The sequence below is a fragment of the Cherax quadricarinatus genome, chromosome 54 (assembly GCF_038502225.1).
Source record: "Cherax quadricarinatus isolate ZL_2023a chromosome 54, ASM3850222v1, whole genome shotgun sequence".
Lineage (NCBI taxonomy): Eukaryota > Metazoa > Arthropoda > Malacostraca > Decapoda > Parastacidae > Cherax > Cherax quadricarinatus.
This window is the reverse complement of record NC_091345.1, coordinates 16,291,739-16,310,306: the sequence shown is the minus strand read 5'-3', so window position 1 is coordinate 16,310,306 and position 18,568 is coordinate 16,291,739. Positions and strand designations below refer to the sequence as shown.

At 42.3% G+C, this 18,568-nt stretch overlaps 1 protein-coding gene across 1 annotated transcript in view; it reads right to left on the bottom strand.

Annotated features, from left to right (window-relative positions):
* Positions 1-1,361: 1,361 nt before the first annotated feature.
* The window catches only part of LOC128699223 (chaoptin), a 252,946-nt gene continuing 235,739 nt past the window's right edge, over positions 1,362-18,568 (bottom strand). Inside the window, exons 6-10 of the mRNA XM_070096655.1 lie at positions 12,224-12,381; positions 11,680-11,887; positions 6,615-6,777; positions 3,573-3,700; positions 1,362-2,345 (exon numbers count right to left, since the gene is read on the bottom strand). Coding sequence (XP_069952756.1) covers positions 2,130-2,345; positions 3,573-3,700; positions 6,615-6,777; positions 11,680-11,887; positions 12,224-12,381 — 873 coding nt within the window. The 3' untranslated portion in view covers positions 1,362-2,129. The remainder of the gene's footprint in view (positions 2,346-3,572; positions 3,701-6,614; positions 6,778-11,679; positions 11,888-12,223; positions 12,382-18,568) is intronic.

Below are 18,568 nucleotides of genomic sequence, written 5' to 3'. Positions count from 1 at the left end.
CTGTCTACGTTCATTCACAAGTTGAACGTCCATCACATTCAACCACAAGATGAACGTCACTCACGTTCAACCACAGGATGAACGTCCCTCACATTCAACCACAAGATGAACGTCCCTCACGTTCAGCTACAAGATGAACGCCCCTCATTCAACCACAAGATGAGCGTTCCTCAGGTTCAACCAAAAGATGAACGTCCCTCACGTTCAACCACAAGATGATCGTCCCTCACGTTCAGTAACAAGGTGAACGTCCCTCACGGTCACCCACGATGAACGTCCTTCACGTTCAACCACAAGATAAACGTCCTTCACATTGAACCACATGAACGACCCTCACGTTCAACCACAAGATGAGCTTTCTTCACGTTCAACCGTGAGGTGAACGACCCTCACCTTTATCCAGAAGAATGTCCTTCGCGTTCGTCAACAAGAGTGTTCATCACGTTCACCAGCAAGAAAGTCCTCACGTTCAAAAATGTCCCTCACTTTCAGCCACAATAACGTTCTTCACGTTAATCCACAGGAACGTTCTCATTCACAAAAATGTCCCTCAGGTTCATCCACGTCTCTTGCGTTCACGCACAAAAACATCTCTCGTTCCTCAAGAATGTCCCTTACGTTCATCAAGAACATCTCTCGCGCTCATCAAGAACGTCCCTCACGTTAAAGAACGTCCCTCACGTTCAAGAACGTCCCTCACGTTCATCATGAACCTCCCTAACGTTTGTTCACAAGATAACCTTACGTTCATCCACAAGATGAACGTCTTCACATTCATCCACAAGATGAACGTCTTCACATTCATCCACAAGATGAACATTCCCCACGTTCATCCACAAGATGAATGTTCTTACGTTTATTCAAAAGATGAACATTCCTCACGTTCATCCACAAGATGAACGTCCTCGCGTTCATTCACAAAACGTTCCTCACGTTCATCCATAAGATGAACGTTCCTCACGTTCATCCACAAGATGAACGTTTCTCACGTTCATCCACAAGATGAACGTCCTCACGTTCATCCACAAGATGAAGGTCTAACGTTCATTCATAAGATGAACGTTCCTCACGTTCACCTACAAGAACGTTCATCACGTTCATCCGCAAGATGAACGTCTCTCACGTTCATTCACAAGATGAACGTTCCTCACGTTCATCCACAAGAACATTCCTCACGTTCATCCACAAGATGAACGTTCCTCACGTTCATCCACAAGATGAACGTTCCTCATGTTCATCCACAAGAACGTTCCTCACGTTCATCCACAAGATGAACGTTCATGTTCATCCGCAAGAACATTCCTCACGTTCATCCACAATAACGTTCCTCACGTTCATCCACAAGATGAACGTTCCTCATGTTCGTCGACAAGAACGTTCCTCACGTTCATCCACAAGAACGTTCCTCATGTTCATCCACAAGAACGTTCCTCACGTTCATCCACCAGAACGTTCCTCACGTTCATCAGCTTTTTTCCTGTTTTTTTCTTACGAACTATGAGAAAATTTTATTTTCTTGGAGGACTTAACTTAGAGGGAATTTATTTTCAAAATTTGCTTCAAAGTTACTTCTAAATCAAGAATCCACTTGGTACGGATTTATTTCTAAGGTTGGTATCACCTTCGTGTTTTCTAGGTAACTGAGGCGCACTGTCATGTTTACCGTCACTCTCGGCCACTCATCTTCGCTGTCATTTTCGTCAGTGTGTGTGTGTGTGTATCGTGTTTTCCTCTTGATTCACTTTCAGTGTCATTTTTGTATTGGTATTATTGCTATTGTCATTACCGCCGCGGCCCAGGGTCATTCTCACTCATTTTCAACTATCGTCACCTTCGCCACTGCCGCCAGAATTCACCTTCGTGGCACTGCTGTGGGCTATCACTAGGTGGGGGGGAGAGAAAAAATACCAGAGTGATAATGGTGACAGTGAGCGAAGCACACCAGCACAGCAACACTGAATATGACTGCTCTGAACATGACAGATTACATCACTTTCTCCCCCTCCTCCATCTATTTCCATCACTCCCTCAATCAACTCCATCACCTCCACACACTGTCCCGTTCCCCGTCACTCCAACGACCATCCAACGAGTTTTGTGAGCACGGAAGTTAACACTTTCACTCACTATCAAGAGTTGAGGAGCAGCCAGAGTGTGGGCGCGAGGAGTAGGGCTGTGAGGAGGGCGGTGATGAGGGCTGTGGGCGCGGTGGTGGGCGTGGCGAGGCCAGAGTCACTAAGGGCTGAGGCGTGACAACCCAGGTCCTCAGAGTGGAGGTCAAGGAGTGGCACGTGTTGACCTGTTGTAGGCTCGTAGCATGTGGCCGCACGTGCCAGGATGTGCACCTGTGGAGAGGGAGATACGTATTACAAATGTGTGTGTGTGTTTATGTGTATATGTGTGTGTGTGTGTGTGTGTGTGTGTGTGTGTGTGTGTGTGTGTGTGTGTGTGTGTGTGTGTGTGTGTGTGTGTGTGTGTGTGTGTGTGTGTGTGTGTGTGTGTGTGTGAACCTTTGAGGGTAGAGTTGCTGCAAGAGGAATTCAACAGTTGCTACAACAGTGACTACAGCAGTTGCTACGACAGGAAATACAAAAGTTGCCACACAAGAATATAACAGTAGAAATACAAGTTTCAACAGTAGGAATATAACAGTTTCAACAATGGGAATATGAGTTTCAACAGGAATACAACAGTTTCAACAGTATGAAAACAATTGTTTCAAGAGCATAAATACAACAGTTTAAACACTAAATACAACATTTTCTACAGTAGGAATATAACTTAACAGTATAAATGCAACAGTTTCAACAGTAGAAATATAAATTTCAACAGTAGAAATATAACAGTTTCAACAGTAGGAATATAACAGTTTCAACAGTAGGAATATAACAGTTTCAACAGTAGGAAATCAGTGTCAATAGTAGGACGGTAACAAATTCAACAGTAGGAATATAACAGTTTTAATAAGAATATACCAATTTCAACAGAAGAACAACAGTTTGAACAGTATAATTACAACAGTTTGAATTATAGATACAACAGTTTGAACAGTATAACAGTATAAATACAACAATTTTAACAGAAATACAACATCTTCAACAGTATTGATACAACGGTGTCCCGTGGCCTGGTACCTAAAGCTCTCGCTTCACACGCCGAGGGTCTGGGTTCGATTCCCAGCGAGGGTAGAAACATTGACCATGTTTCTCTACACCTATTGTCTATGTTCACCCATCAGTAAACTAGGTACCTAGGTGTTAGTCGACTGGTGTGGGTCGCATCCTGGGACAAAACTGACCTAATTTGCCCGAAATGCTCAGCATAACAAGCAGCTTTCTGTATAGTAGTATACCTTGTCATAAATATACTTGTAGTAAATAAAGATACTTATTATTATTATTATTATTATTATTATTCTTAACAGTTTTAACAGTATAAATATACAACAATTTCAACAGTATGAATACAACAGTTTCAACAGTATGAATACAACAGTTTTAACAGTATGAATACAACAGTTTCAACAGTAGAAATACAAGTGACTCAAAGATTGTATATAGAAAGAGACTCACCTGTTGAGCACCTTTGAGCATGGCTGTGTGGATTTGCAGTGTTTCTCTAAGCCAGCGGCGAAGCCAGCGTCCAAGCCACACCAGCGAACACTCACAGGTCCACTCGTTACCCTCCAAAGCCAAGCCACCTGTAAGACACATTCACGTGTACACGTTAAAGCCAGACCGCCTAAGCCACATATATGTATGCACATTAAACGCAGATCAACTGGAATAGACATATGCATGTACACATACAAGCTAAGGCACCTGGATATGTACACATTAAGGTCAAGTCACCTGGAAGATACATACGTATGTACATATTACAGCCAAGCCACCTGGAAGACACATACACGTGTAAACATCAAGGCAGACCGCCTTTAACACCCTCACTCTCTCTGCCTCTTTCTCTGTCTCTCATTCTCTGTCTATGTCTTTATCTCTTTCTCCTTAAAACATTAGTTTTTTTTTCACATATACTCTCTTCCTCCCCCATCATTGCAAATCTCTCTCTCTCCCCACTCAACCCCCCTTTCTCCCTCTCCCCTCTCCTCTCACTCTCTCCACCTCCCCTCCCTCCCTCCACCTCCCCTCCCCTCTTTCCCCTAAGGCATGCAAAAGAAAACACATTTTTTTTTAGGCTGAACCTCAATGAATTATTATCTTCATGAAGTCTATGATTTAAAATTCATCAGTCAGGTAGCTGTGTGTGTGTGTGTGTGTGTGTGTGTGTGTGTGTGTGTGTGTGTGTGTGTGTGTGTGTGTGTGTGTGTGTGTGTGTGTGTGTGTGTGTGTGTGTGTGTTTGTTCCTCATTACAATCGCGTCCATACAGGCGTTCGTATTTGTACAAGTGTTCAGTATCTCACATGCACTCGTACCAGCATTCTAGTATACATAAAAATACATGCTTAGAGCACATAAGTATAGCCGTAATACATACAGACTACATATTACAGGATGCATAAGTATAGCCAGAGCGCCAGTGAGATAGCCAGGTGATCGACTAACCGAACACCGAGTGTAAACACCGGCAAACTGGCCGGATATTACCCTATTTTAACTGGATATTTCGTGATCCTCTCACGGGACCAGTCAGATATACTTTTTTTAATGGAATAATTAGAGAGGAAGGCTTGGCAGCAGGTGAGGCAGCCCCAGGTGGTGGTGTGAGGCGTCTAGCTTGTGACTGACTCTTGTTGTCAGGTTCTTGTATGACACAGCACCACCCCCACACGCAACATCACCCCCATACACAGCACCATCCCCACACACAACACCACCCTCACACACAAAACCTTCCCTACACTGGGAAGAGGTTTTGTGTGTGAGGAATTGACAAGGTGGACAAAGACATGATGTTTCAGAGAGGGGACACAAAAACAAGGGGGCACAATTGGAAGTTGAAGACTCCTATGAGTCAAAGGGACGTTAGGAAGTATTTCTTCAGTCATAGAGTTGTCAGGAAGTGGAATAACCTAGAAAGTGACGCAGTGGAGGCAGGAACCATACATAGTTTTAAGACGAGGTTTGATAAGCTCATGGAGCAGGGAGAGAGAGGACCCAATAGCAATCGGTGAAGAGGCGGGGCTAGGAGCTGTGAATCGACCCCTGCAACCACGAATAGGTGAGTACACACACACACACAATAACATTAGACAAATAACAGCATAAAAACAATAGAGAACAACACTGGACAAGCTAGAATATTTGACAAATAAGGACAAACAAAAACAGAGCAAAGCTATGATTATATTCCAAGTTATGACAGTATGGAGAGAGAGGGAGAGAGAAAGAGAGAAATAGTGAGAGTATCACAGGTGTGAACGAGGAAAGTTTATTTACATCTCTGGGAGACAGTAATTAACCTGCCTGGCAGGTGAGATCAAGTGACTCAAGGGATAGTGAACAAGTTAAGGGAGGGAGGGAGGGAGGGAGGGAGGGACAAAGATTTGAAGGGAAGGGAAGGAAGGAGAGAAAGGTAGGGAGTGAGGGAGGGACACAGATGGGAAGGGAAGGAGGGTGAGACAGGTAGGGAGTGAGGGAGGGAAAGAGAGAGAGTGAGAGAAGAGAAGAACATAATGAAGGAACAATTCAGCAGGTCTATTGGCCCTTACTAGGGCCAATAGACGTGCTGAATTGTCCAACTCACACCCACTCACTCATTTACCCGTCCAACCTGTTTTTAAAGCTTGCTAAAGCTCTCACCTCAGTGACGGTACTTGGCAGTTCGTTCCACTCATTTATCGCTCTACCAGTGCTTCCTTATACCCTTTCTGAATCTAAATTTATCTAAATTGAGTGCATTGCTGCAACTCCTATCTTGCTTATATATTGCCAGCACGTTGCTTATGTCCCCTTTACATATTCCTGTCTTCCATTTGTACACTTCAGTATGGACTCCGTATGGCTAGCACCAACAGCCTGGTCTGGGACCTGGTCGCGAGGGCCTTGACCCTCGGAACACACTCCAGGATAACACCAGGTTGACTCGAGAGAGAATGCAAGTTCAGTGCCCTCAGTATATCTTCGTGCGAAAGATTTCCGACACCCAGGATCAGCTTCCCTCTATGTTTTCCTGCTTATTTACAGTATCTCAGTGCTGTATTATTGAGACCAGAACTGAACATTGTAATAATGAGGCTTGAACTGGACAGCATAACCTAAACGAGTCCTTAGTATGGATACACTAAGTTGAAGTATAACCTGAGGACTCTCGTTATTTACACTTCTTGAGAGAGAGAGAGAGAGAGAGAGAGAGAGAGAGGGGGGGGGATAGGATTACCGACGAGATATTGAGAAAGTTAGGATAGGTAATTGAAAGAAGAAAAGTGGAGGATGGAGGGAGGAGGAGATGGAGAATATGAAAGATGGAGGCAGGAGGAGGAAAAAGGCAGGGAGACAGAAAGGGAAAAAATGAGAGAACAAAGGAAAGAGACTGTCTAAAAGATAGTCAGGTAGCCGCAGAGACGTTCGGCCAACCAATTAACCAAGCAGCCAAGCCATACATTGAGTGATACAGCCATGCAGTCAACCATACAGCCATAGAATGAGCCACTTACCAGCCACAAAGGTTGTTCCTTTGCTCTCCCAGTCGGAGCCATTCTCGTAGAGGACGTGAGGGTTGAGGAACTTCAGCTGGTTCCTCCTGAGGTCGAGGCTGAGGTAGGCCACGTCTGATAACTGCGTCAGCAGGCCGTCAGGCAGGGATTGTATCGACGTGTCCTGCACGGTAGACGGGGACATGGCGAGTAGAATACGTAGTTGAGTGGTTGTAAGAGGGGGCAGATGAGTTCGACAGGGTAAGTGTTAGACAAGCTAAGTGTTAGACAGGACAGGTGTTAAACAAGGTAGATGTTAAATGGGGTAGATGCTGGACAAGCTAAGTGCTAGACTGGGTAGGTGTTAGACCGGGTAGGTGCTAGCTAGGGTAAGTCTTAGACAGGCTAGGTGTCAGATAAGGACGATGGTTGAAAGCTAAATCTACTAATTATAAACGAAAACGTCCACGAAGTCCTGTTCCGATTTTGAAAAAAAAATATTAACAGGAAAATGGCAAGAAATGTCGATATGCGTTTTTTTTCCATGCGAAAGCCTATCATAATATGAAGACCTTATAAAATAGCCCCATAATTTCATCAAAACTATTTTAGAATAAGTGACATTTTCAGGCGAAGTCACCCCAATGCGAATTAGAGAAAGGCTTAAATGTGTTACGGGTCACGAGAGATGATCATGTTGAAGTAGCATTAAAGCAGAGGAAGGCATGAAACTCTTGGAGAAATATGAACCCAGCTATCACGTGAATAACTCCGTATTTTCCATAACTGTTACCAGTTTGTTGTAAAATATTTTGGAAATTGGAAGGAGACTTTGTGGACAAAGTGCATCTGGTCAGTAATAATAATACTAATAATGATAGAATTACAATTCCCTACAACAACAGTAACAATAATAATAATAAAATTATAATTCCCTACAACAGTAATAACAACAAAAATAATAAATAATTATATATCTGGTAATTGAATTAAATTACTAATTTGTATTACAGACATAAAATGCTTCATTAATAACAACATTATAATTAAATAATGATCTGGATGTCCTTAATGAAAGGTCCCTGTCCTTAACTGTCTGAAGGACCTTAATGAAAGGTCCCTGTCCTTAATTGTCTGAAGGACCTTAATGAATGGTCTCTTTACCAATAGTAATGCTACCACCACCGCTGCTGCTACTACTAGTAGTACCATCACTACCACTACTGCTACTAGTGGTACCATCACTACCACTACTGCTACTAGTGGTACCATCACTACCACTACTGCTACTAGTGGTACCATCACTACCACTACTGCTACTAGTGGTACCATCACTACCACTACTGCTACTAGTGGTACCATCACTACCACTACTGCTACTAGTGGTACCATCACTACCACTACTGCTACTAGTGGTACCATCACTACCACTACTGCTACTAGTGGTACCATCACTACCACTACTGCTACTAGTGGTACCATCACTACCACTACTGCTACTAGTGGTACCATCACTACCACTACTGCTACTAGTGGTACCATCACTACCACTACTGCTACTAGTGGTACCATCACTACCACTACTGCTACTAGTGGTACCATCACTACCACTACTGCTACTAGTGGTACCATCACTACCACTACTGCTACTAGTGGTACCATCACTACCACTACTGCTACTAGTGGTACCATCACTACCACTACTGCTACTAGTGGTACCATCACTACCACTACTGCTACTAGTGGTACCATCACTACCACTACTGCTACTAGTGGTAGTATCACTACCACTACTGCTACTAGTGGTAGTATCACTACCACTACTGCTACTAGTGGTACCATCACTACCACTACTGCTACTAGTGGTAGTATCACTACCACTACTGCTACTAGTGGTAGTATCGCTACCACTACTGCTACTAGTGGTAGTATCACTACCACTACTGCTACTAGTGGTACCATCACTACCACTACTGCTACTAGTGGTAGTATCACTACCACTACTGCTACTAGTGGTAGTATCGCTACCACTACTGCTACTAGTGGTAGTATCACTACCACTACTGCTACTAGTGGTAGTATCACTACCACTACTGCTACTAGTGGTACCATCACTACCACTACTGCTACTAGTGGTAGTATCACTACCACTACTGCTACTAGTGGTAGTATCGCTACCACTACTGCTACTAGTGGTAGTATCACTACCACTACTGCTACTAGTGGTACCATCACTACCACTACTGCTACTAGTGGTACCATCACTACCACTACTGCTACTAGTGGTACCATCACTACCACTACTGCTACTAGTGGTACCATCACTACCACTACTGCTACTAGTGGTAGTATCACTACCACTACTGCTACTAGTGGTACCATCACTACCACTACTGCTACTAGTGGTACCATCACTACCACTACTGCTACTAGTGGTACCATCACTACCACTACTGCTACTAGTGGTACCATCACTACCACTACTGCTACTAGTGGTACCATCACTACCACTACTGCTACTAGTGGTACCATCACTACCACTACTGCTACTAGTGGTACCATCACTACCACTACTGCTACTAGTGGTACCATCACTACCACTACTGCTACTAGTGGTACCATCACTACCACTACTGCTACTAGTGGTACCATCACTACCACTACTGCTACTAGTGGTACCATCACTACCACTACTGCTACTAGTGGTACCATCACTACCACTACTGCTACTAGTGGTACCATCACTACCACTACTGCTACTAGTGGTACCATCACTACCACTACTGCTACTAGTGGTACCATCACTACCACTACTGCTACTAGTGGTACCATCACTACCACTACTGCTACTAGTGGTACCATCACTACCACTACTGCTACTAGTGGTACCATCACTACCACTACTGCTACTAGTGGTACCATCACTACCACTACTGCTACTAGTGGTACCATCACTACCACTACTGCTACTAGTGGTACCATCACTACCACTACTGCTACTAGTGGTACCATCACTACCACTACTGCTACTAGTGGTACCATCACTACCACTACTGCTACTAGTGGTACCATCACTACCACTACTGCTACTAGTGGTACCATCACTACCACTACTGCTACTAGTGGTACCATCACTACCACTACTGCTACTAGTGGTACCATCACTACCACTACTGCTACTAGTGGTACCATCACTACCACTACTGCTACTAGTGGTACCATCACTACCACTACTGCTACTAGTGGTACCATCACTACCACTACTGCTACTAGTGGTACCATCACTACCACTACTGCTACTAGTGGTACCATCACTACCACTACTGCTACTAGTGGTACCATCACTACCACTACTGCTACTAGTGGTAGTATCATCACTACCACTACTGCTACTAGTGTACCATCACTACCACTACTGTAGTATCACTACCACTACTGCTACTAGTGGTAGTATCACTACTACTGCTACTAGTGGTACCATCACTACCACTACTGTATCACTACCACTAGCTACTAGTGGTAGTATCACTACCACTACTGCTACTAGTGGTACCATCACTACCACTACTGCTACTAGTGGTACCATCACTACCACTACTGCTACTAGTGGTAGTATCACTACCACTACTGCTACTAGTGGTCATCACTACCACTACTGCTACTAGTGGTACCATCACTACCACTACTGCTACTAGTGGTACCATCACTACCACACTACCTGCCACTCAGTGGCACCATCACCACCACCACCGCCACCAGTCACCATCACTACCACTGTTTACCAGCGGCAGTATCACCACCACCTACCTGCTACCAGTGGCAGCATCACCACTTATCGCTACCAGTGGCAGTACACCACCACCACCGCTACCAGCGTAGGCATCACTCACCACTACCGCCACCATGGCAGCATCCACTGATCGCTACTAGTGGCACCATCACCACCACCACGCTACCAGTGGCACCATCACCACCACCACCGCCTACGTGGCACCATCACTCCACCACAGCACCAGCGGCAGCATCACCACCACTCCGCCACCAGCGGCAGTATCACCAACACTACCGCCACTAGTGGCACCACTACCACCACCACCGCTACCAGTGGCAGATCACTACCACCACCACCGCCACCAGTGGCACCACCCACCACTACCGCTACCAGTGGCACCATCACCACCACTCACCACCTAGCGGCACCATCACTACCACTACCACTACTGCTACTAGTGGTACCATCACTACCACTACTGCTACTAGTGGTAGTATCACTACCACAGCCATTTTCATCACTGCATATATTATCATTCCTGGAAGAAGAATAAGAAAATATACATTGAGAATGACAGGAGGAGAGAAAAGGAAAAAGAAATATATGAAGGAAGAGAGAAGCACATATCACAAGAGGGGAGGAGAAAGAAGGACGAGAGAAGAGGAGGAAGAAGAAGAATCAGGAGTAACAGGAAGATTGTTACTGAAATTTACGAAGATGAGAGAGAGAAACAGGAAAAGGGGAAATAAACGGAGAGGGAGAAAATGTAAATAGCAGGATAAAGGAAAAATAAAAAAGATATTTAAATATAATGTGAATAAGAGTTGTGAAAGAGGACAAAATATAGGAACAGTAACTAGGAAGATAATGCAGAAGAGAGAGAAAGAGAGAGGAGCAAGAGAAAGCACAAAATCAAGAGGAGAAAACATACAAGCTTAAAGAAGATGACAATAACGAAACACTTGACAGATGCGCTAAGACCGTCCATCTTTATTTCAAGATCTCCCTTTGGATCAGGGATGAAAGACCCTTTGTTAGGATCAGGGATGAAGTACCCCTTGTTAGGATCAGGAAATAAAGACACAAGTTTATGATCAAGGGGGTCAAAATCGATTCCCTTGTGATCATCGAGTTAAACCCAGGATTATAGATTAAATATCCTCTCAGAGTGTGTGTATGAGAGGGAGAGAGAGGTGAGAAACGGGAATGTAAGAAAGAGAGGAAAAAAATAGGAAGAATGAAAATAGAAGAATCATACAAAATAATCATATGAGAGGTGAAAATGAAGGATTTTTGTTTAAAGAATCAGTGTACCGTAATGCTGAGAAGGAGTTCGTGCTTATTTTGGAAGCCACGAAAGGTCTTCGAGTCAATGTCCTTGAGGTTCTTGCCGCTGATGTGCAGTTCTTTCAGCTTGGGACCGAAGGCGCCGGTGATCTGGTCTGTGAGGGCGTTCTCCCGCACCTCCAGATGCAGCTTCTGCAGCGTGTGTACCGTGGCCAGCAGGTGGCCAGTGCGAAACCTAACGAAGCAGCGGAGTGAGAGAGACATAGTCAGTCACCGGGAAATTCTCGACAAAGGAAATTGTTTGCAGCAGCAGTGTACTGCTGCTGCACTGTCCTGTGTAATAATTTCATATAAAACAGTTACATATAGAACAGTGTAGCAGCACACTTCAGCAGTGTGCTGCTACACTTTTATATGACAGTTACATTAACAGTACTACTACTACCCCATCCCGTACTATTAAACACACCACGACCCCTACCAGCTCTACTATCACTATCACCATTCCACCACTATAATCATGACTATCACCACCATCACTATCACCACCACCACTATTACCAGCACTCACCTGTACTTCTCAATCCCAGGAAAGGTGTTCATGTAGAGCTCTCTGAGGAAGGTCATGTGTGAGAGAGCGTCGTAGTCGAACCTGGAGATCTGGTCGAGGTTTCTCAGGACCAGCGTCTCAATGCTCGACGCCCCTCCGAAACTGTCCTTCGTCAGCGACTGCGGCAGAAGAAATACACACACACACGCACACACAGAGATCAGCACAAACCCACATTTACTCTGGGAATCTCTATTGCTGACACGTTTCTCTAGCCCCTAGTTGGCGAAACGTTTCCACGATAAAGATTCCCAAATGTTGCACAAAGTCATTTACACTGCTAACATTTACCCTATTTCACCTACTGAAAAAGCGCTAAATCCCTAAGGTATACTCATCCTAGAAGTATTGGAGGCTCGAACCTCCGTCCGCCAGTAGCGAAAAAGATATACCTTATTTTTTTCAAACTCCTCCTAGCGACATTTTTTTGAAAATTCGCCAAAAAATGTTGAAGTTTGAAGGCAGCCAGGCAGGCAAGCGTGGTCATGCCTGCCAGACTTCACCAACACAAAATTTCTCATATGAAACAACTTTTGGACCTCATCTGTGCCAAGTTTCGAACCTTTAAATTGTTTTTAAATCGTCTAAAAGTATTTTTTTTAGATTGTCTTAAAATATTTTAGATCTTCTTAGAGTATTTTTAGATCGTCTTAAAGTATTTTTAAATCGTCTTAAAGTATTTTTTAGATCGTCTTAAAATATTTTTAGATCGTCTAAAAATAATTTTAGATAATCTTAAATTATTTTCAGATCTAAATTATTTTTTAATATCGTCTAAATTATTTTTTTAATATCGTCTAAATTATTTTTTAAGATTGTCTAAATTATTTTTTAAGATCGTCTAAATTATTTTTCAAGATCGTCTAAATTATTTTTAGATGCTCTGTATTATTATTTAAGATCCTTTATTTTTTTTTAAATCGTCTAGATTATTTTTAGTCTAAAATATTTTAGCACGTCTAAATTATTTTTAGGTCTAAGTTTTTAGGCCGTCTAAATTTTGAGCTATTTATATTGATTGGTTTACTAGATTGATGTCTAAAGTGGTTTGACGATGGTTCAGGAGGGAGCGAAACATTCGATAAGGGTCCAGGAGGGAGCGAAACGTCTTGATAATTGTCCAGGGAGGAGCAAAACGTCTCGATAATGGTCCAGGAGGGAGCGAAACGTCTCAATAAGGGTCCAGGAGAGAGTGAAACGTCTCGATAATTGTCCAGGGGAGCGAAACATCTTGATAATTATCCAGGGGGAGCGAAACGTCTTGATAATGGTTCAGGAGGGGGCAATATGTCCGAACTTCGCGTCTCTAAGTGTGCGCTAGTTGTGAATTGTTCCAGCAACGGTAATGTGACATTTATTATTATTATGATTATTATTATTATTATTATTATTATTATAATTATTAGGGAAACAATTTCCTCACATTACTCCAAAAGTATCACAATTAGTATTTTATTAACATTACTGCTATTGTATTAGCATCTCTGTTAGATGTATATAGTAACGTACATTTTTTTTAATTCTTTCGTTTGGGAAAAATGAGAGAGAGAGAGAGAGAGAGAGAGAGAGAGAGAGAGAGAGAGAGAGAGAGAGAGAGAGAGAGAGAGAGAGAGAGAGAGAGAGAGAGAGAGAGAGAGAGAAGAGAGAGAGAGGGAGAGAGAGAGAGAGAGAGAGAGAGAGAGAGAGAGAGAGAGAGAGAGAGAGAGAGAGAGAGAGAGAGAGAGAGAGAGAGAGAGAGAGAGAGAGAGAGAGAGATAGAGAGAGAGATAGAGAGAGAGAGATAGAGAGAGAGAGATAGAGAGAGAGAGATAGAGAGAGAGAGATAGAGAGAGAGAGATAGAGAGAGAGAGATAGAGAGAGAGAGAGAGAGAGAGAGAGAGATAGAGAGAGAGATAGAGAGAGAGAGAGAGAGAGAGAGAGAGAGAGAGAGAGAGAGAGAGAGAGAGAGAGAGAGAGAGAGAGAGAGAGAGAGAGAGAGAGAGAGAGAGAGAGACTGCTGTCAGGTTCATGGGGATTCTGCTGTCCATTAGAGGGTTTAGACAATACTCTGAATTATTGAAGAGTTTAAAGGTGAACCAGGGAGGGTTAAAAGTTACGCTGTGTGGCTTACACACGTTGTATTCCACCATACACCGTGTATGGATACACACAGGTGTGTGTGTGTGTGTGTGTGTGTGTGTGTGTGTGTGTGTGTGTACTCACCTAGTTGAGGTTGCGGGGGTCGAGTCCGAGCTCCTAGCCCCGCCTCTTCACTGATCGCTACTAGGTCACTCTCCCCGAGCCGTGAGCTTTATCATACCTCTGCTTAAAGCTATGTATGGATCCTGCCTCCACTACATCGCTTCCCAAACTATTCCACTTACTGACTACTCTGTGGCTGAAGAAATACTTCCTAACATCCCTGTGATTCATCTGTGTCTTTAGCTTCCAACTGTGTCCCCTTGTTACTGTGTCCAATCTCTGGAACATCCTGTCTTTGTCCACCTTGTCAATTCCCCTCAGTATTTTGTATGTCGTTATCATGTCCCCCCTATCTCTCCTGTCCTCCAGTGTCGTCAGGTTGATTTCCCTTAACCTCTCCTCGTAGGACATACCTCTTAGCTCTGGGACTAGTCTTGTTGCAAACCTTTGCACTTTCTCTAGTTTCTTTACGTGCTTGGCTAGGTGTGGGTTCCAAACTGGTGCCGCATACTCCAATATGGGCCTAACGTATACGGTGTACAGGGTCCTGAACGATTCCTTATTAAGATGTCGGAAAGCTGTTCTGAGGTTTGCTAGGCGCCCATATGCTGCAGCAGTTATTTGGTTGATGTGCGCTTCAGGAGATGTGCCTGGTGTTATACTCACCCCAAGATCTTTTTCCTTGAGTGAGGTTTGTAGTCTCTGACCCCCTAGACTGTACTCCGTCTGCGGCCTTCTTTGCCCTTCCCCAATCTTCATGACTTTGCACTTGGTGGGATTGAACTCCAGGAGCCAATTGCTGGACCAGGTCTGCAGCCTGTCCAGATCCCTTTGTAGTTCTGCCTGGTCTTCGATCGAGTGTATTCTTCTCATCAACTTCACGTCATCTGCAAACAGGGACACCTCAGAGTCTATTCCTTCCGTCATGTCGTTCACAAATACCAGGAACAGCACTGGTCCTAGGACTGACCCCTGCGGGACCCCGCTGGTCACAGGTGCCCACTCTGACACCTCGCCACGTACCATGTGTGTGTGTGTGTGTGTGTGTGTGTGTACGTAGGTCATGTGTATGCAAAGGTGTGTATATTCACAGAGGTGCGTGTATGTGTACTTGTGTGTGTGTGTGTGTGTATAGATACTGGTTTGCATTCATATACTGCCTGTACACAAGTGTGTATTCATACACAGGAAAGTATACACAGGTGTGTATTCGTATGCATGTACATTTCCACGCAGACATGAATATTTCTACCCAGGCAGATACATTATAATCATTATTATTGTTTTTATTTATCTAATAATAATAACGTAATTATTAATATTAAAAATCATTCATTTGGAATTGTTTGTGCCACTTTAAGCTACATAAAAACACCAGTATACAAGGATAAAAATCTGAGAATAATTTTTTTGTCATTCCCTGCCTTTAAAAAACTTCATTACCCTAGAGTAAAAATTCAAAAAGAGAAACAAAATCATAAAAATACATCAAAATTTTATAGAATAGAGTTCCCCCCACCAAAAAAAAAAATAAATAAATGATAGTTTTAAAAGACTTTTGGGTAAGTTTTACATAAGCTTTCGTGTCTCTTGTCAACATTCATTGGTTCGAGCCTGCTGCGTTGACTCGTAATTTAATTATCACCGTGGAGAAGTAGCACAAAATTCTTCCTCCGTAAGTCATGCGTGTCGTAAGAGTTGACTAAAATGCCGGGAGCAAGGGGCTAGTAACCCCTTCTCCTGTATTATCTACTGAATATATATATATATATATATATATATATATATATATATATATATATATATATATATATATATATATATATATATATATATATATGTATATATATATATGTCGTGCCGAATAGGGAGAACTTGCGATCTTGGCTTAAATAGCAACGCTCATCTTGCCATATAGGACAAGTGAAAATTTGTGTATGCAATAATTTCGCCAAAATCATTCTGAACCTAACGAAAAAAATATATTTCACTGTGTTTGTTTAGTATTAAATTACTCTAAACAAATCTAAAATATATTTAGTTGGGTTAGGCTAAAATAAATTGTTCTTGTTATAATAAGGTTAGGTAAGTTTTCTAAGTTCCTTTTGGTGCAATATTATAAATTTTTACATTAACATTAATGAAACATTAAACGTATAAGAGAAAATTTCAAAAAGGACTTAATTTTAAATGAGTTCTTGCTAATTGACCAGTTTTACATATTCGGCACGACATATACATATATATATATATATATATATATATATATATATATATATATATATATATATATATATATATATATATATATATATATATATACATATTTTTTGTTCAACAAGTTGGCCGTCTCCCACCGAGGCAGGGTGACCCAAAAAAGAAAGAAAATTCCCAAAAAGAAAATACTTTCATCATCATTCAACACTTTCACCTCACTCACACATGATCACTGTTTTTGCAGAGGTGCTCAGAACACAACAGTTTAGAAGCATATACGTATAAAAATACACAACATATCCCTCCAAACTGCTAATATCCTGAACCCCTCCATTAGAGTGCAGGCATTGTACTTCCCGTTTCCAAGACTCAAGTCCGGCTATATACAAATAACCGGTTTCCCTGAATCCCTTCACTAAATATTACCCTCCTCACACTCCAACAGATCGTCAGGTCCCAAATACCATTGTCTCCATTCACTCTTATCGAACACGCTCATGCACGCCTGCTGGAAGTCCAAGCCTCTCGCCCACAAAACATCTCTTTCCTTCCTTCCAACCTTTTCGAGGACGACCCCTACCCCGCCTTCCTTCTCCTACAGATTTAAATGCTCTCCATGTCATTCTACTTTGATCCATTCTCTCTAAATTACCAAACCACCTCAACAACCCCTCTTCAGCCCTCTGACTAATACTTTTATTAACTCCACACCTTCTCCTAATTTCCACACTCCGAATTTTCTGCATAATATTTACACCGCACATTGCCCTTAGACAGGACATCTCCACTGCCTCCAACCGCCGCCTCGCTGCTGCATTCACAACCCAAGCTTCACACCCATATAAGAGTGTTGGTACTACTATACTTTCATACATTCCTTTCTTTGCCTCCATAGATAACGTTTTTTGACTCCACATATACCTCAACGCACCACTCATCTTTTTTCCCTCATCAATTCTATGATTAACCTCATCCTTCATAAATCCATCCGCCGACACGTCAACTCCCAAGTATCTGAAAACATTCACTTCTTCCATACTCCTCCTCCCCAATTTGATGTCCAATTTTTCTTTATCTAAATCATTTGATACCCTCATCACCTTACTCTTTTCTATGTTCACTTTCAACTTTCTACCTTTACACACACTCCCAAACTCATCCACTAACCTTTGCAATTTTTCTACTTGTCGGTTTTCTAAACCATTCATCACACACAATTTTTCTTTAGAATCTCCCATAAGCACAGTATCATCAGCAAAAAGTGTCTGTGTCAATTCCAAATTTGTATTTGATTCCCCATAATTTAATCCCACCCCTCTCCCGAACACCCTAGCATTTACTTCTTTTACAACCCCATCTATAAATATATTAAACAACCATGGTGATATTACACATCCCTGTCTAAGACCTACTTTTACCGGGAAGTATTCTCCCTCTCTTCTACACACCCTAACCTGAACCTCACTATCCTCATAAAAGCTCTTTACAGCATTTAGTAACTTACCACCTATTCCATATACTTGCAACATCTGCCACATTGCTCCCCTATCTATCTATCTATATCTGTATATATATATATATATATATATATATATATATATATATATATATATATATATATATATATATATATATATATATATATATATATATATATATATATATATATATATATATATATATATATATATATATCATGCATATATATATCATGCGTTTAAGGTTAAAAACGGGGAATAATTTGGAATCGATTGTTTGAACTGGGCGACGGAAGCGGGACGCCATGTTGGACTCAAAATTTTGGAATGGACTGTCGAATTGGGAGACAGAAGCCGCCAGGATTTCCAGTTATCCCAGTGTCCATCCCTCTGTGCCAATGTATGTACCTTCAGGAAGCACATTTCTCAG